Source organism: Melopsittacus undulatus, chromosome 12 (genome assembly GCF_012275295.1).
Source record: "Melopsittacus undulatus isolate bMelUnd1 chromosome 12, bMelUnd1.mat.Z, whole genome shotgun sequence".
NCBI classification, from domain to species: Eukaryota; Metazoa; Chordata; class Aves; order Psittaciformes; family Psittaculidae; genus Melopsittacus; species Melopsittacus undulatus.
Window position 1 is genome coordinate 1,925,293 of NC_047538.1, and position 18,420 is coordinate 1,943,712.

The 18,420-nt window shown below is 57.2% G+C and overlaps 2 protein-coding genes across 3 annotated transcripts; both read left to right on the forward strand.

Moving 5' to 3' along the window:
• Positions 1-1,371: 1,371 nt before the first annotated feature.
• Positions 1,372-7,515, forward strand: EFHD2 (EF-hand domain family member D2). Of its 2 annotated transcripts, none has more exons than XM_013128117.3 (4): positions 1,372-1,431; positions 6,139-6,286; positions 6,440-6,574; positions 6,688-7,515. In XM_013128117.3, the coding sequence occupies exons 2-4, from the start codon at positions 6,173-6,175 to the stop codon at positions 6,820-6,822; spliced, it is 384 nt and encodes a 127-aa protein (XP_012983571.1). In that variant the 5' UTR covers positions 1,372-1,431; positions 6,139-6,172; the 3' UTR covers positions 6,823-7,515. The 2 variants fall into 2 exon arrangements, with proteins under 2 accessions (XP_012983571.1, XP_033924473.1); XM_034068582.1 differs by lacking the exon at positions 1,372-1,431 and adding an exon at positions 3,082-3,286.
• Positions 7,516-8,182: 667 nt separating this feature from the next.
• Positions 8,183-9,753, forward strand: LOC117436869 (chymotrypsin-C). Its single transcript, XM_034068581.1, has 8 exons — positions 8,183-8,222; positions 8,338-8,429; positions 8,509-8,606; positions 8,694-8,819; positions 8,926-9,062; positions 9,139-9,284; positions 9,452-9,601; positions 9,693-9,753. The coding sequence occupies exons 1-8, from the start codon at positions 8,183-8,185 to the stop codon at positions 9,708-9,710; spliced, it is 807 nt and encodes a 268-aa protein (XP_033924472.1). The 3' UTR covers positions 9,711-9,753.
• Positions 9,754-18,420: the final 8,667 nt, after the last annotated feature.

The window sequence follows — 18,420 nt, forward strand, 5'->3', positions numbered from 1 at the left end:
TCAAGAGTCGCCTGGAAAGAAATGAACACAAGCTGAAAGAATACGAGGGCAGAGTGGAGCAGCTGAGGTACTGAGAGGCGAGGTGACCATTGCCAGCCATGGGTCTGAGTGAGACCTAGTCCTGGATGCTCTGATGTCCTGGAGCATCATGCCTTGGAGTGTGGATGGCCCTGGAAGGGACACCAGCATCATATGGTTTTGCTTGGAAGCTGTTGCTCCCAGGCAGAACCTGGCTTCGAGGGGTTGATGCAGGTGACAACTTGTCCCCCCCATTGTGCACAGGCTGAACCAGACAACCCTGCAGAGGTGCCAGGAGGAGGTGTCCAAACTGGAAGAGAAAGCCTACAGGGAGGCGGAAGAGAAGGCTCTGCTGCAGGAGGCGCTGGAGAGGACACAGCTCCAGCTGAACCAGGAGAAGAGGCAGCGAGCAGCCAAGCTGCACAAGGGGAGAACACGGGAGCAGGTGAGCGAGGACCCATGAGGACAACTGAAGCCAAAGGTCCCAGTGCCTGAGTGCTCAAAGGCAGGTCAGGATGGTCAGCAAACACCGCCAGGCTCAGTGGTGCTGATAGAGGAATGTGAGGGATGCACAGCCAGAACACTCCACTGTTGGTAAGATGCCCAGGGCAAGCCCTGCAGGCAGAAGGGATGTGACACTGGTGATATCCAGATATGCAGAGGCTGGGAAGGTGTGATGCCCTCTGGTCACTTGGTTGCACACAACAGAGGTAAGGAGGGTGTGAAATGTCCATTGTCACAGGAGATGTCTCCCCTCATGGGTGCAGATGCATGATGTTGCACTCTGAAATGCACTCTGAGGCACTTAGTGAATGAAGAGTGAGGATTGGGGTGAGAGATCCATAGGGCTGAAAGGTGCAAAACTGTTGTTGGCTCTGGGGATGTCTCTCTTGTGGGGCACCTCATAGGGTGCTTGCTGCAGCCCAGTGTGCTGTCTCAGCGGAAGCAGTGAACCCACTGGAATGTGCTTCCCTAGCTCCTGTGATCCATTAGGAATGCATGGTGGGTCTGGCTGCTGCGTACTGCAAGTGGCTGTGCCATTCTGCAGCCCCAGCCAGACAGATGCCAAGCGAAGAGCTGGATGCTCCATATGATACCCAACTCCGGCACTTCATGCAGCATCCATCAGGCACCTGAGATTCTGTGGTCCATCTGACCATCCCAAGAGGTTGGGCATCCTGGGGCCCTGCTGCTTAGGTGCACAGCAGCATTCCCACTGCAGGAGATGGAGGGCAACATGAATGTAGGCAGCTGTATAGAGGGGTCTGGGCCATGAACATGGTGTTGATGTCTCTCTGTTCTGCAGCCTGGAGCCAAGAAGCCTTTCTGCTCGGGCAAGCTGAAGGCCAAAGAGTGCACAGCAGAAGCTGTCAAGATGGGAAGTGCATAGGAGAGGCACCACGTGGGCATTTGGTAGGTGAAGGTCTGCAGTGGGAATGGGTCATCATGCTGTGGACTTCCTAATGTCAGATGTCGTACAAGGCTTTGGTGGCATTTTAAGGAGCCCCTGTTGGAACCCCATAGCTCCAGGGCATGCTGGTGTAGGACCTTATTTTCCTTCAGTATGGGTCCCATGGTGTGTGGTGGGATGATGTGGATATAGCCCATTGTATACATTCTGTGTGTAGAAACGTGTGTGTGAATAGAGCCCAGTGTACAGACTATATGAGTGAAATCCGTCGTCTGGGTCCTGTCCTGTTGCCTCTGAAGCAGCCTTGCTGCATGGCCCACATTGTCCCTTGCACTTCACCTCCCATGTCCTCCTGTGGTGCCCTGGGGAGCTGGAGCACAAGGCATGGTACAGAATGGAAACACAGGAGTGCATCACTGACTGGAGCCACAGTGAGTGCCCCTGTACCAGTGGGAAGGGAAGAAGAGGAGCAGCCCCTGATTTCTGAGGAGCAGTGATGTTCTGAGGGAAACTGGGAGCTCCAGTGCTCGTTGGCCCTGCAGGCACTTTGCTTTGCTCAGAGCAGGTATGCAGTGTTCTCTGCAGACCTTTCCAGCAGAGGATAACGTGGATGTGAGCACAGCCCCTTTGGGGTTTTGTTGGTATTTGTAATAGAAGTTAAGGGGCTGAGAAGCAGCATTGAGGGGCTGAGGCAGGAATCATAGCATCTGTGAATGTGCTGCTGGGCACCTGTGGGCACATCACGGCTGATGCCTAATGTCTGGTGCATTATGTGGTTGGTGGCTGCACTGCTCTGGCCATGGCAGTTTTCCCTCTTTATGTGCTGTGGGCTTCCAGCTGTGTGCTGCCCTGGGCTGATTTTGGGGCAAGGCATGACCTAGTTCCCTTGTGTAGATTCACAGGATCATGAGGGTTGAAGGGACCTCTGGAGTCCAGTCCCCTCCAGTCCTGTCCCCTGCCAAGACAGGGCCACCCAAAGCAGGGCACACAGGAACATATCCAGGTGAGTTTGGGATAGTTCTAGAGAAGGAGGCTCCACAATGCTCTGGGCAGCCTGTGCCAGGGCTCTGCCACCTCAATGGAAAGATGTTCTTGCTCATGTTGAGGTGAAACTTGCTGTGGTTTAGTTTATGGCCATTGCTCCTCATCCTATCGCTGGGCACCACTGGAAAGAGTCTGGCACCATCCTGCTGGCACCCACCTTTGAGCTATTGATGTGCATTGATGAAATCCCCTCTCAGGCTGCTCTTCCCTGCACTAACCAGGCCCAGCTCCTGCAATCTCTCCTCATGAGAGAGATGCTCCAGAGCCCTGAGCATCCCTGGTGCCTCAGCTGGACCCTTTCCAGCATCTCCTTGTCTCATTCTGAGGAGCCCAGCACTGGACAGGGTTGACAATTCCCAGCCGGGCTGTGCTGCGAGAATCCCCCGCAGGTTTTCCTGGTGGGGTCGGGCTGCTCCACGATTCCCGGTGCCAACCCCCGGCAATAACGGATGGAGAGGGACGGAGCCCGTGGGAGCCGCCTCCCCTGTGCTGCGCGCCGGGCACCGCTCCTGCACCCCCGGGCTCTCCCGAAGGGGGCCGGCGGAGGCAGCGGAGCGGCGGAGGGGCCCGGACCCCCCCGCGGCGGGGCGGGGCGTGGAGGCGCGGCCATCCGGGCACCATGGCGGCGGCGGCGGAGGAGCTGTCGGGGCGGCGGGGCCGCGGACCGGAGCCGGGCCCGGGGCCGGGCAGCCCTTTGGGGCGGGCGGCGTTCGAGGGCTCGCCCGGGGGAGGCCGCCGCGTCTTCAGCCCCGCCTCGGAGTTCCGCGAGTTCTCCCGAAGGCAGCTCCGCGACATGGAGCGGCTCTTCCGACAGTGAGTACCGGGGAGAGCGGGCACCGCCGGGCGGCATCACTGGGGACCGGCGGGGGCCCCCGGCCCGGTCCCTGCAGGAGGAACCCCGCAACACCTTGCAGGAGGTTCCCTTGGCTCCTTGTAGGAGGTTCTCCCCATCCCCTGCATGAGGGATGCCTGGGATACCCCCAACTCCTTGCAGAAGGGATCCCAAGGACTTTCCCCCTCCACAGCTCCTTGCAGGGGGAATGCCTGGGATACCTTTACCTCCTCCCCCCCCCCCCCCCCCCCCCCCCCCCCCCCCCCAGCTCCTGAAGGAGAGATTCCTGCACACCCCCAGATCTCAGCAACAGGGACCCCCGTTCCCCCCATCTCCTGGCAGGAGTAACCCTTGCATTGCAGCCGGGAAAGCTGGAGCGTACCTCAAGGGACCCCCCCCCCGCCTTCCCTCTGCTGCAGCACCGAGGAGTTCCCACTTCCCGGTGCGTCCTCAGCATCCCCAGCCTCACTGCGTGCCACCACGCACGGTGCAGCGTGACTCGGTGCTCGGCTCGGGGGAACCTGGCAGCGATCCCTGGAAATTTCCAGGGGGAAGCTGAAATCGCGGTGTCTGTAACCATGGTCACACCAGGATGTGGCCGGGAGGGGTGGGGGGTGGAGGGGGGACAAGTGGCATGGCCCGGAGCATCTTTATGGATGATGCAAAGGCAGCGTGGCTCTAGGGAGCATGGAGAGAAGGGAGCATCCTGCAGTGTGCTGCTGCCTCTGGACCCATCCGCTGTAAACCGGGGATGAAATCTGTGTAGATGTGCTGCAGGCTCTTCCTTGGGCACTGCTGGAGAGAGCGGAGGGGCTGGACACAGCGAGCCCCTAGGCACAAGGCTGCGGGTGCTGTTTGAGGTGCAGGCAATGTTCTGCCAACACCGCAGGCAGTGCAAGAGCCCCCCTGTTCCCTGCTTCTTCCCACCCGGACACAGCAAGCAGGATGTGCTGGTTGCTGCTTACAGTCTCTCAGATGCAGAATGGGGCGAGGGTACAACCACGCTTAGAGTCCCCAAGACCAGAGCACCCATCTGGTGATGCTCATCGTGGGGTGCTCATCGTGGTGCAGATGGCGTGTGGTGGGAATGTGGCCAGCACCACGCACACAAGGAGCCAGGCACACGGAGCAGACGTGTTTGCAGCGTCTCACTGCAGCGAAAGGAGCAGCGTGAGGCATCCCACGGCGGTCTGGGAGCTGGGAAAGGGGGTTTTCCCAAGGAAAGGATGCTGTTGAGCCATGTGTCCTTGTCACCCTTGCACTGCAGTGATCTGACTGTGTGGTGTAAAGTGTGGGAGGGGGTTTTGCTGCCTGAAGGGGAGATGGTGCCGCATGGGAGAAGCAGAGGGATGCCGGCATCCCCAAAAAGCAGAGAGGAGGGGAGCGAGAGCAAGGAAGTGCCCTGCAGCTGGGGCATGCCTTGCATGTGATGAAACAGCAGGGCCAGGCTGGTAAACTTGCCCTTTGCAGAGCAACTCTGTGTGTGATGCTCCAAGAAGGGATCTCGGAGGCAGGAAGCACGTTGGGGCTGCTCCCCCAGCCCAGCTCCGGGCTGACAGCAGCAGCAGGCAGAGGGGAGCAGGGCCGAGTGCTGTGAGGGAGTCCCCACAGCGTGGGAGAGCAGGAAGGCGACAGGGACAGAGCGAAACCACAGCAGGGAAGGTACAAATGAGTCACAGACCTGCGGCGTGCTGAGCCTGGTGCTCTGCGAGGCGGCTGCAGCGCCGCAGGCACAGCACGAGTCAGCCACCGAAAGGAGGAAGCCTGCTCGTGATGGGGGAAGCTGCTCGGACACTCCTGCATGGCCCTGGGCTGCCTGCAGGCTCTCCTTCTCCCCTCTGTGGTGCCCAGGGGCGGTGGTGGGGTGAGGTGCAGCGGTGAGGCTTGCATTGAGGATGAGGGGTATTGGGGAAATGCAGCCGCCTGCCCTGTGGAGCTGTGTGATGTGGAGCTGTGCTGGCTCTGCAGCAGGAGCCCCCTGTGCTGTGCTGCAGGGCTCCAGCACTACACCCAGACACAGGGAGCTGCCAGCTCCATGCAGGTAGTGGGAGGATGGAGGGGTCAGTGGGATGGTCTGAGGGATTGTCTCTGCCAGGGTCTGTGAGCAAGCTCAGTGACAGACAGAGAATCGTGGAATCAAAGAGGTTGGAAAAGACCTTTAAGCTCTTAAAATCCAACCATTCCCCAGCACTGCCAAGTCCACCACTGCCCCATGGCACTGAGGCCTCGTCTCCACGGGGTGTGAACACTTGCAGGGCTGGGTGCCTGCAGCCCTGCCCTGGGCAGCCTGTTCCAATGCCTGAGCACCCTCTGGGGCAGGAATTGTTCCTCAGCTCCATCTAAACCTGCCCTGGTGCAGCTTGAGGTCATTTCCTCTTGTCCTGTCACTTGTTCCTTGGGAGAAGAGACTGACCCAGACCTCACTATAATCTCCTGTCAGGTAGCTATGGAGAGTGGTGTGTCTGGACCTCTTGGCCAAGCTCAGGCACATGGATGGATGCTGAGGGTCTCTGGGCAGGCAGGAGCCATCACCTGGAGATGTCACAGTGAGGAGGTGGCAGTGTGCTCAAGCTCCGGGCCCCATGAGCCAAGCAGCAGGTTTGGCAGCATCTGTAGGGGTTCTCCTGCCAAGCACCACATGGAAGCAGAGCTGATCCCAGATGATGCTCTGGGGGCTGTTAGTGGTTTGCCAGCAGCTTCCCATGGTCTGGCAAGCTGCCTGGGAGTGTCGATGCCCACGTCCTTGCTGTTACCTCCTCCTGTGCCTGCTGCTTCACTCCCCAGGCAGAGGAGACACTCGGTGATGTGACAGAACCGTCCCTCTGTGCTGCAGGTATGACGCGGGGAAAGATGGTTTCATTGACCTGATGGAGCTGAAGCTGATGATGGAGAAGTTGGGGGCTCCACAGACGCACCTGGGCTTGAAGAACATGATCAAGGAAGTGGATGAAGACCTGGACAGCAAGCTCAGCTTTCGGGAGGTAAGGGCATGGGGAGGGCTCCACACTGGCATGAAAGTGTCCCCAGTGCTGCTCACCTCAGTGAGGGGCTTGGCATGGTTCTAAGGTGATGGGGAGGGTGTTGTGGTGGCTTTGAGGTCTTGGAGGGGCCAACACCAGTGTCTCTCTTTGCAGTTCCTGCTGATCTTCCGCAAGGCAGCGGCAGGAGAGCTGCAGGAGGACAGTGGGCTGCATGCCCTGGCCCGGCTCTCAGAGATCGATGTCTCCACGGAGGGTGTGAAAGGTGCCAAGAACTTCTTTGAGGCCAAGGTAATGATGTCCATACCCAGGGCGGTGATGCACGAGGGTGGTTTGGTGCCAGCTCACTGGGAGCAGCAGGTGGGGATCTTGGTGGGCCCAGCCAGACGTGTCCCCATCGGCAGGTACAAGCCATCCATGATTCCAGCCGCTTCGAGGAGGAGATCAAGGCAGAGCAGGAGGAGAAGAAGAAGCAGGCGGAGGAGCTGAAGCAGAGAAAAGCAGCGTTCAAGGAGCTCCAATCCACCTTCAAGCAGTGACAGGGCACGGTGCCGGGCAGGACTGGTGTGTCGTGCCTGGAGCAGGGAATGTCACGTGTGCCACGTGTTGACTGTAATGGGAATGGTGCCCGAGCTGTGTGCCTGTGACTGCCCAAAGGCCGGGCTCGGCACAGCGCCCGGCCCTCCCTTCCCCTGCTGTGCTGCCTGTAGGTGTTGTTCATACCCCTCTACTGTCCCCTTGCCGAGCTGCTCTTGCCCAAGGGTTGACAGCACCGTGTCCCTGCCAGGGGCTGCTGCTGCCAGGGCAGCCGTGCTGGGGATGCTGTCCCCACGCTGTTGTGTTGTGCATGCACCGTGCAGGACCATGGCACTCACCCCGGGGGGGTCACAGTGACTCGGTGCCTGTGGCCATTGCTGATGGAGGGGTCTGTGTGTGCAGTGCTGGGGGGTGGGAGCCTCCCATGGTGTGCAGCCCCCTGAGGGCTGTGTCTCTGTTCTGAAGCTGTGTGCAAAGGCGGCTGCTGGCTATCGAGGCTGTTCTGTGTTTTCATGTTGTGTTTGGCCCAGGAGGGCGAGTGTTGTAGCCACACATGGTTGGGTGAGCTCCCATGTTGGCTGTACTGATGTGTGTGTCCCATGGTGTCCCCCTGGGTGGTTATACGGGGGGGTGTTTGTGTGTTTTGTGTGTTTTGATTTTTTATTTTAATCCCAAATAAATATTATATTTCTTAAGCTGGGTGCCTGTGTGTAGGGCTGAGGTGCAGCCATGCTCTGGTTGTGTCCATGGTAGTGGCAGGAGCCACATGGGGAGCAGGCACCCCATCACTGCTGCAGGTGGTGGTGAAGCAGGATGAGCCATGGAGGTGCTGGGACATCAGCGTAGGAAGCACCGGGGCCCTGATCCAAATAGGGTGTTACTGACGGTCTTCAGCATCCCTGTGCCATGGGGCTACCCTGCCCCACCCCATGGGGTACCTGTGGGATATTGGGTGGCCTTGGCCATGTGGAGCATAAGATAAGGAGACCCTACTCCTGTGGTCCCAATGGGGGACCTACCCCTCTCCCATGGGGGTAGAAGGTTTGGGGCTGCACCCTGGAAGCTGGGGGCAGTTGGGCTGCCTGCAACCATAGAGAGCAGTGTGGCTGGGAGCTGCCTGCAAGCTGCTCCCCAGGAGGGACCCTGTGTGTCCCCAAGCATCCCTGCTGTGCCACGTTGGATGGGCAGCTGTGGCTCTTCCCAGGGGGCTGACAGGATGGAGCAATGGGGCTGAGGAGCTGCCCCCCCAGCGTGGGACACTCACCACATGTTGGCCAGGTGGTGGCCAAGGTCAACACCAAGGTCCTGGGGTGCTATAAGTGGGGTGAGTGGCTCCTCCATTCACTCTGGACTGCTGCAGCCATGCTGGGTGCTCTGTGTCTCGCTGTGGTGCTGGGCTACGGTGAGTCTGGGGCACAGGAGAGGATGGGGTGGGGGGCTTGGGACCCTGGCAGCCGCTGTGGCTCTGGGCAGGAGGTGCAGGCGGCTGCTGAGGTCCCTTTACTGGTGTCACCCAGCCTATGGATGCGGGCAGGCGGCCTTGGCACCACTGCATCACCCCCGCGTGGTGGGTGGTGAAGATGCTGTGCCCCACAGCTGGCCATGGCAGGTAAGGGGGGATGCAGGGATGGGGATGTGGGCAGGGCCTGGGACATTCCCGCACTGATGCTGTGCCTCCGCTGTCACAGATCTCACTGCAGTACAGCAACCGTGGGGAGTGGTACCACACATGCGGCGGGACCCTGATTGCAACCAACTGGGTGCTGACGGCTGCCCACTGCATCAGGTGGGTGCTGGGGTGAAAGAGAGGGGTCCATGGAGGCGGGGAGAAGATGTCTATGGAGACTGACACCTCTGTTTTCTCCCCTGGAAGCTCTACCATGACGTACCGCGTGGTGCTGGGCAAGCAGGTCCTGTCGGATGAGGACGAGCCAGGCTCGGTGGCTGTGGGTGTGGAGAGGATCATCGTGCACGAGAACTGGGACTCTCAGCTCATCATGTATGGGATGGGATGGGTCAGGAATGGATGGAGGGGGTATTATGGCTGGGTTCCCCTTTGCTATGGACCTGACCTTCCTGTCCCCATGGCTTGGCTCTCCCTGTAGCAATGACATCGCCCTGATCAAGCTGGCAGAGGAGGTGCAGGAGAGTGACACCATCCAGGTGGCCTGCCTGCCACCCGCCGGGCAGATACTGAGGAGAAACTACCCCTGCTATGTGACCGGCTGGGGCCGGCTCTGGAGTAAGTGGGGGTCCATGGGGAGGAGTCAGTGGGGTCCAGTGTGGGTGCAGGGTGTGATGTGTGCTTCTCGTGGCAGCGAATGGGCCCCTGGCTGACGTCCTGCAGCAGGCACTGCTGCCTGTGGTGGACTATGAGACCTGCTCCCAGTGGAACTGGTGGGGCTCCTACGTGCTCCCCAGCATGATGTGCGCCGGCGGCGATGGTGTCATCTCCAGCTGCAATGTGAGTGTTGGGCAGGGGGTGGCAAAGGTGGGTGCAGGACTGGTCTCTGTTCCCGAGGAACAAGGGTTGGAGCACGAGGCTGTGGACCCCATGGGAAGCACTGGGAGGTGAGGGGCTGGAGGTGAGCGTCCAGAAGGGCGAGTACTGAGCTGCGTCCATGGGGACAGGGGGACTCCGGAGGCCCCTTGAACTGCCCGTTCGAGGGGGGCTGGGAGGTGGCCGGAATCGTCAGCTTTGGCTCAGCAATGAGCTGCAACACGCTGAGGAAGCCGACGGTGTTCACCCGCGTGTCCGCCTACATCGACTGGATCAATGAGGTGGGTGCTGCGTGCTCTGCCCCCACTGAGGGGCTGCCCCTGCCCAGCGCCGGGGCTCGCTGCCATGTTCCATCTCTCTTGTCCTTGGCAGAATATGAGGCGCAACTGAAGATGCAGCGCGAGGGGCAGCGCGTCTCAAGCATGATAAAGGCACAAGTGCTGAGCTGGTCTCCCTTGGTCTGGTTATTGAGCAGGGGGGAGTGGGGGGCAGGCACCTGCGGCTGTGGCTGGGGATGCCGGGGTTTGCAGGGTCCCCACGTCACTCAGTGGAGCAGGCTCAGGCTGCAGCTGTGGGGAGCAGGGGTAGGATCCATGCCCTTAGCACCAAGGGGCTCAAGGCTTTGCTGGTGGTATGGGAGAGATGGGCTGGGGTCTGGTTGGGGGCCTGTAAGGGCGCCACTTGGCCCATGGGGAGCACTGAGGGATGTGATAGATCCTTGAGCTGCCTAAAGAGGTGATGAATGCCCCATCCCTGGCAGTGCTCAAGGCCAGGTTGGACACAAGGCTTGGAGCAGCTGCTCCAGTGGAAGGTGTCCCTGGCTGTGGCAGGGGTTGGAGCTGGAGGAGCTTTAAGGTCCCTTCAAACCAAATCACTCTCTCATTCTCTGGTTCTGTGTCTCAGGGGACTTGGCTGGCCCTGAGCTACTTGAGGACGGGTGAATTTCAATGGGGGTCTCAGGGGTTGGTTCTTGGGGGGCTGATTGGTCCAGGGAGGGGGGTTCCAGGACCTGCACCATGGGAGGGATGTGGGGGTTTGCAGTGGGAGGAGGCCCCGTGGCAGTGGGAGCGGGTGTGCAGAGGCTGTGGTTGGTGCTGTACCATGAGCGCCCGAGCACAGCTGCCCACCGGCACTGTGGTGCTGCCATCACCTTGTCATGGGTGCTGAGCCCAGTGGGAAGCTTCGTGGCAGAGGATGATGGATGATGGTGCCTCAAGCTCAGCGTGGGACGTGATGGATTGTGCCCAGCTTAGGAGTGATGCTGCCACCTGCCTGAGCAACACCAGCACCAGCCTGGAGAGCGATGCCATCACCTGCACTGGACCTGCAGTGGGGCTCAGGAGCAGTGGTGTGAGCCCCGAGGCTCTGGGAGCCATTTGCCTGGGCTGTGGCTTGCTGGGGACAGGGTTGTGGGTCCCTCTGGGGACTGAGTGACACTTGACAGCCCGGCCAGAGGTTTAGTGGGTAAAGAGATGCATGGGGAAGGCAGTAGTTTGGGGGGGGCTGCTGGGTGCTGTGGCAAAGGGACTGTACATATCACCCCTTGGGTATTAAAGACCTGCCCAGAGGACGTGTGGAGATGGACCATGTACCACAGGGGTGGCTCTTGGGGCTAGGGAACAGGACCCCAACATGCGGGAGTCACTGCCTGGTGCTGCAGTCCCATCGAGACGTGCCCTCATGTCACGCCTATGCGTTCCCCTGGGCACCATGTCCCTTCCTCAGAAGTGGTGTGGTGAGTGTGGGAGCCCTGGGCACCACTGCAGCACGGGGGCTGGTACCCAGCGGGTCACAGCCTGCAGAACCAGTTGTGGTGGGGAGGGAGCTGGACCATGCCTGGCACTGGCACCCTCTGAGATGGGTCTCACCCCAGTGAAAGATGTCCCCTCCTGCAGGAGGTGGTGGAGAGTCACAGTCCCTGCATGAGGCTTGGCTAAACCATGGCTCACAGTGAGAGCCCACAGTGGTGGGTGGCCACGAGGCTGGTGTGTGACCTGAGCGAGGCCAGCAGGGTGCCTTTGGGGTGTGTGAATCCCTGTGGTGGCTGTGTGAGCATCCAGCACGCTCAAGGGACACGTGGGGTGTGCTGGGGCTGTACTGTGTCAGGGGGACACAAAGCACCATGGTGTGGCTGCTGGAGCTGCCCATGTGTCTGTAATGCTGACAGAAGGCCACCTCTGTAAACCAGATTGGGCAGAGGAGTGGCCCAAGTTGATATTGATATCCACAGGTGATTCCCAAAGCCTCCCTTGCTCCCCCAGCAGCAGGGAGGCCCAGGGGCACAGTACAAGCTGCCTTTGCTGTGCTGAAGCAGACCAGGACTGTGAAATGCCCCATGCAATTGGGGGGCACCCATCAGCAATCCATCCTGTCCTGGCTCTGCACAGTGACACTTCCCTTCCCCACATACCCCAAAGCAGCTGCATCTCCCCAGGGCAGCTCCTCAGTCTCTGAGGTTGCTTCTCCCTAATATCCCACATCCATCCCGAGTTTCTAATCCAAAACTATCACCACAACAGCTCCTCAGGGCCAGCACTTGACCTCAGCTCTGGGATTCAGGGAGATCCTCCTCAGGTTCCTCTGTAAGTTGCTCCATCCCTGGCAGTGTTCAAGGCCAGGTTGGATAAAGCCTTGGGTGACATGGTTTAGTGTGAGGTGTCCCTGCCCATGGCAGGGGGATTGGAACTGGATGATCTTAAAGTCCTTTCCAAACCTAACTATTCTATGTTTCTATGATTCTATAATCCCACTGTCCATGGCACCAACAAAGATGTTAAACAAGACCGGTCCCAGCACCGATCCCTGAGGGACACGACTCGTTACTGGTCTCCAGCTGGACATTGAGCCATTGACCACAACTCTTTACATGCTGCCATCCAGCCAGTTCTTTATCCACCAAGTGCTCCACTTATCAAATTGATGTCTCTCCAATTTAGAGACAAGGATGTCATGTGGGACAGTGTCGAATGCTTTGCACAAGTCCAGGTAGATGCCATCAACTGCTCCACCCCTGTCCATCATTTCTGTAGCCCCATCATAGAAGGCCACCAAATTGGTCAGGAAGGATTTTCCCCTAGTAAAGCCATGCTGGCTGTCACCAAGCACCTTGTTGTTTTTCATGTGCCCTAGCATGCCTTCCAGGAGAATCTGCTCCCAGATTTTGTCAGGCACAGAGGTGAGACTGACTGGTCTGTAATTCCCTGGGTCATCCATTTTCCCCTTCTTGAAAATGGGGGTTATATTTCCCTTTTTCCAGTCGTTGGGAACTTCATTTGACTGCCATGATTTTTCAAATATGATGGCCAGTGGCTTTGCAACTTCATTCACCAGCTCCTTCAGGACCCGCGGATGGATTCCATCAGATTACATGGACTTGTGTACATTCAGGTTCTTAAGATGGTCTCAAACCAGATCCTCTTATACAGTGGGCCTAAGGTCTTCCTTCTCACAGTAGAATCACTGGGACCAGGGCTGCTGGGCTCACTGCAGGGCATCCCTGCTTCAAAAACCTCACCAGTTTCTGGTATAGCTGGAGTCTTTGAGGAATTCCAGGCTGGAAGTGCTGGGGGAGGCTTTGAAGCAAGCACAGACCCATCTCTGTGGGGCTAATATGGGGCTCAGGGACACCCAGGTTGGAGAAACCCCTTCTGGGCAGGGAGAGGGAGGAGTGACTCACCTCATCTACACAAATGCCTGTAGTATGTGGGACAAACAAGAGGAATTAGAGTTGTGTGCATGTCTACAGGGATATAATAGGTATCACAGAAACATGGTGGGATGCCTCCTATGACTGAAGTGTTGGAACAGAAGGTTACAGGCTCTTTCGAAAAGACAGGCCAGGCAGGCGAGGAGGGGGAGGTGCCCTTTATGTTAGGGATAGGCTGGAGAGTATGGAACTCTGCCTGGGGACAGGTGAGCAGTCAACAGAGAGTTTGTGGGTCAGGGTTAAAGGGAGACCAGCTATGGGTGACATTATTTTGGGGATCTGTTACAGACCGCCTGATCAAGAGGAACCTGTGGATGAAGCACTCTGTAGACAGACAGGAACAGCCTCACATTCACAGGCCCTTGTTCTCATGGGGGACTTCAACCATCCTGATACCTGTTGGAGCAATGGTACGGCCCGGCACAAGCAATCCAGGAGGTTCCTTGATTGTGTGGAAGACAACTTCCTTCTGCAAGTAATAGAGGAGCTGACACGGAGAGGTGCCCTGCTTGACCTTGTGCTCACCAACAGGGAAGGGCTCATTGCAAATGTGATGCTCCAGGGCAGCCTTGGTTGCAGCGATCACAAGATGGTCAAGTTCGAGATCCTCAGGACAGAGAGAAGAGCATGCAGTAAGCTCACTGCCCTAGACTTCAAGAGAGCAGACTTTGGCCTCTTCAGGAACCTGCTTAGTAAAGTGCCATGGGATGTAGCCATGAGATGTAGCCAAGACTGTTGGTTGATATTCAAGGATCGCCTACTATAAGCTCAGGAGTGTTGCATCCCAACTAGAAGGAAGCGCAGCAGGAGGGCCAGGAGACCTCCATGGATGGATAAGTAGCTGTTGAGGAAACTTGGAAGGAAAAAAGGCTTATAAAAGGTGGAAGCAAGGACACACGGCCTGGAAAGAATACAGGGGTGTTGTCTGGGAAGCTAGGGACCAGGTTAGGAAAGCTAAGGGCCAGTTAGAATTAAACTTGGCTAGGGATGTGAAAGATAACAGAAAGTGATTCTATAAGTACATTGCGAATAAAAGATTAGGGACAATGTGGGCCCTCTGTGGAATCTATCAGGAGAACTGCCTACCCTGGATCTGCAGAAGGCTGAGGCTCTTAATGACTTCTTTGCCTCAGTCTTCACTGGCAAATGCTCTGACCACACCACCAAGTAGATATATGTATGTGTGCATATGTGTGTACATACATGTACATATATATATATATATATATATGTACATTAATGTGTATCCATCTGATTGGAGAGGCTGCAGTGCCTGTGACTGCAGTTGCAGTATGTGCAATGTCTGTAGGTGGTGCAGCCCCAGCAAGAGACACCAGTTACAGTGGCTGTGGCTGTGGTTGGAGCAGCTGCAGTGTTTGTCGCTGGGGCTGGAGTTGCTGCTGTGTCTGTTGCGTTGCCATGTGATCCAGAGACATCTTTTTCCCCTTGAGGGTACTGGAGTGGCCTGAGGGCAACTGCATGAACTGTCGCTCGTTTGATTTGTTCACAGGTTTGTTGTTGCTCAGGGACCCATTTGAAATCCTTCCAGGTCACTGCTAGAGAGGGCTTTCAATGAGGCAGTAATTTGAGGTGTGCATTCTCCAGAAGCCCACAACACCTAAGAAAGTTTGCGTTTCTTCCCTGTAAGTTGGTGGAGATGCTGCTGTTATCTTGTTGATCACATCTGTGGGAAAGTGACAACATCCGTCTTGCTATTTTATTCCCAAAACCTGCTTCTCCTGTGCAGGTCCCTTGACCTTACTCTGTTTTATGGCAAAACCAACCTTCAGCAGGATTTGGATTATTTTCCTCCCTTTCTCAAAAACTTTTTGCCCTGCATTGTCCCACAGAGTGGTGTCATCAATGTATTGCAGGTATTGTGGTGCTTGCCCCTGTTCCAGTGCAGTCTGGATCAACCAATGGCTGTGTTTCCACCCCTGGGACAGTCGGTTCCAAGAGTACTGGATGCTCCTCCAAGTAAAAGGGAACTGTGGCCTGCACTCTGCTGCCAAAGGGAGTGAGAAAAATGCCTTGGCAATATCGATGGTGGCATCCCACTTGGCTGCCTTTGACTCCAGCTCACACTGGAGTTCCAACATGTCTGGTATGACAGCACTCAGTAGTGGTGTGACTTCATTGAGGCCACAATAGTAGACTGTTAGTCTGCACTCTCCATTAAACTTTGCCTATGGCCATATGGAGCTATAAAAGGATGAGTGAGTGCTGCTGATCTCTCCTTAGCACTGTTGTGGTTTCAATTGGCACTTGTTTGAGCTTTAGCATCCACCCAGCAGAGAGAGCAGGCAAGGTAGAGACCTGCTTCATTTCCTATGTCTCTAATGCAGCTATGCCAACAAGGCAGAGGTACCCTTTCTGGTGCTTGTTGGTGTTTGAAATGCCTCTGGGTCAACCACAGTGGGATGCTTTTAGCATTCCTTCCCAGTCAGGCTTATTTGAGTTGGGATGCCCCTGACACTGCAGAAATACAAATAGATTGTGACCCTGGATGGTATTAGGGTACACTACTGGGGTGTCTACTAGGGCCTTAAACTTCTGTGGCTCTGATGTGCCAGGCCATCTAATCTATACAACCCTGTTACTGTGGTTGTCCCTCTCCTCCATATGAGTGGAAGCTGTGCCTCTCTATGCCTGGTCATAGGATGTTCCACTTAGCCCTTGCAAAACCAGGTTCGAATTCATTACTGTAGGATGAGGTGTAAGTTCAGCCCTCCCTCTCTGTCTTTGAAGCTGTCCAGTGGAGACTGGAGCAATGTCTGTTGTGGAAGAACCGGCATTTGAGCTTGTTTTTCCTTGCAGTTCCTGTATCCATGTGTCTAGGACTGGGGTAGGCTTTCCAATCCACTTCCTCATGTCCTTTCTGTGGTCTCACATGTAAAACCATAGGGTAGCCTATTGGAGTGTATCTTCTCCATCCTCCCTCTTGAGAGGAAGGATGCTTCCTGGCAGTAGCTAAGATGTTGGGGCATAGGGGTGGGGAATAGGATCTCTCCTGCTGCTGCTGCTGGAACTCCTGGAACAGTTTCTCACCTCATTCATTCAGCTTTTCCAGAGCTGAGTTGTGAGACCTTTGGGAGGAAGAGTGAAGGGAGGAAGAGTGTTCTTCTTCCTATTGCTGGAGTTGGCAAGGAAATTCATTCACCACTGGTGCCTCTCCATGTCTCCAGTATTTTCAGTCTGTTGGCATATGACGATGGTGTACTTCATTATCAGTTTCTGCTACATGAGTCATGTGTAGTGGGCCCCAATGCCTATCACTGGGATTGGAGAGGCTGCAGTTCCTGTGACTGGAGTTGCAGTATGTGCAGTGTCTGTGGGTGGTGCAGCCCCAGCAAGAGACACCAGTTGCAGTGGCTGTGGCTGTGGTTGGAGCAGCTGCAGTGTCTGTCGCTGGGGCTGGAGTTGCTTCTGTGTCTGTTGCGTTGCCATGCGATCCAGAAACATCTTTTTCCTCTTTAGGGTTGTGAAATACGAATCCACTTCTATAAACAAGATAACAAGGTTTTATTAAGGGACAAAGTCAATAAAGCAAAAGCAAACAGCGCTGGGCGCGTGACCATAGCCAGAGACGCAAGTCATTAGTATTTGTTAACAGTTTTATATACTTTCACAATTCCATTAGTCACATACATATTCATATAGGCAGGGAACATTATAATTAAGTCCAGTAATTTATTAACATAAGTCTCCTCCTCTTGGCGTCTGCGCACTACTCTTCAATAATTGTGGGCGGGGGTCTTGAGGATGAAGTAATCTTCCTCATGTGAGTAGGGGTCTTCAAGATGAAGTAAGCAGTCTTCCTCGCAGTGTGCTTATCACCCAGCACCTTCACTGCTTGCCCAGCAGGTGGCAACTCGGGATGGAGCTCAGGAAGTTGCTGTATGGTCGGGGAAGGGTGTTCTCACCTCTTTCGTTGCTGCTTCCTTCCTGCTGTGCGCTGGTGCCCACGGCTGTGCTGTGCCTGTGTGTGTGCCCTTGCACAGCGTCCTAGCGCTTGCTCAGCCGGCGCAACTCCATCTTCCTCCTTTTCCTTGGTGGGGAATGGTGCTGCTGGGAGCACTCTGGCTGGCTGCGGGTGCGGGCTGGCACAGGGCACTTGGCTGGGCTGCTGCCTGCCTCTGGCAGCGTGGGCACCCCCTGGCAGGAGACAAGGCCCCGGGGCAGTTGCAGTGGGCTCAGAACTACCCTGGGCTGCCTGTTGAGTGCCTCCTGCACCAGGGCGGGTTTGTGTGGTGCTTGGTGCTGGGGGCAGCCTGGGCTTGGGGACTCGGCACTGTCAATCGCTCTGGAAGCAGCCTGGGCTTCGTGTTCAGTGCCCCCTGCAGCAGTGCGTGTTTGGGGGGTGGAAGGTGCTGGGGGCCGCCGTGGCGCTGGCCTGGAGATTGGGCACTGGCACTGGCCTGGAAAGCACCCTGGGCTGCCTGTGCCTTGCCTCCTGCAGCAGGGACTCATTGCAGGTTGGGTGGCGCTGGGGGGCACCCAGGCCTGGGCACTCCGCAGTTGCAGGTGGGTCAGAAGCAGCCTGGGCTGCCAGCGGGGGCTCAGCAGGGGATGCTCCACGGGAGCTGCCACGGGCTCCTTCCGGGGACTCTCGGCAGCTCTGTCCCCTCGAGCCTCTGCAGAGTCCTCTGGGAAGAGCTGGGCAGGGAGCTCTCCTCTGCAGTGCCAGAGGGGCTCAGCGGTGGCCATGGGAGGAGGTCTGCTGAGCCCCTGACCTGCTCCTGCTGTGTGTCCTGCAAGGGGGAGGCCGGCGCCCCCCAGAAGGGGTCGGCAGCCCCCAGCACCTGTGTCTCTGTGCAGCCCTTGCTCCTCCTGATGTGCACCCAGTGCTGCAGCAGGTCAGGGGCCCGGGTGAAGGAGTGGGCTCTATCAGGACTGTTGGGGCCATCGCAGCAGGTGTCATTGCTGTCCTCCATCTCCATAGTGCAGATGTCCTCTGCCCTGCACAGCAAGAGGAGGGGAAGCATGTGAGGGAGCTGGTTGGGATGGGGATGCTGGGGACACCGGGGACTGTGTCCTCACCAGTCCCCAGCCCCACCAGCACCGATGGCTCTTTGTGGGAGCCGCCCTCCGCCACGTACTTGGACAGTTCAGGAGCTCGTGTAGCACCTCTGCAGAAGAGCTGGGTCCATCGGTGCTCCCGGGGTGTCCTCAATGCCGGGAAGCTGCACCAGCACCGCCGGGTCCAGCGGGCAGTCACTGTTGGCCATGCGCTGCAAGAAGGTCCAGAACTCGGTGATGGTGAGGCTGCTGGGGCAATGGAAGGCACTGTGGAAAGTGTCCTCATTGTCCCTCAGCCCAGCCTCACCTCTCCACCGCCCTGCACAACATACTCGGAGAGTTCTGGGATCTGCTGGAGGCAGGCGGCCCAGTCAG

Bases quoted from the DNA above. Each gene is read 5' to 3' on its own strand.
- EFHD2 (XM_034068582.1), top strand. From the start codon at position 3,093: ATGGCGGCGGCGGCGGAGGAGCTGTCGGGGCGGCGGGGCCGCGGACCG. The intron at 3,287-6,138 runs GTGAGTACCGGG...TCTGTGCTGCAG, and splicing joins ATGGAGCGGCTCTTCCGACA to GTATGACGCGGGGAAAGATG. The intron at 6,287-6,439 runs GTAAGGGCATGG...CTCTCTTTGCAG, and splicing joins GCAAGCTCAGCTTTCGGGAG to TTCCTGCTGATCTTCCGCAA.
- LOC117436869 (XM_034068581.1), top strand. From the start codon at position 8,183: ATGCTGGGTGCTCTGTGTCTCGCTGTGGTGCTGGGCTACG. The intron at 8,430-8,508 runs GTAAGGGGGGAT...CCGCTGTCACAG, and splicing joins CCCACAGCTGGCCATGGCAG to ATCTCACTGCAGTACAGCAA. The intron at 8,607-8,693 runs GTGGGTGCTGGG...CTCCCCTGGAAG, and splicing joins ACGGCTGCCCACTGCATCAG to CTCTACCATGACGTACCGCG.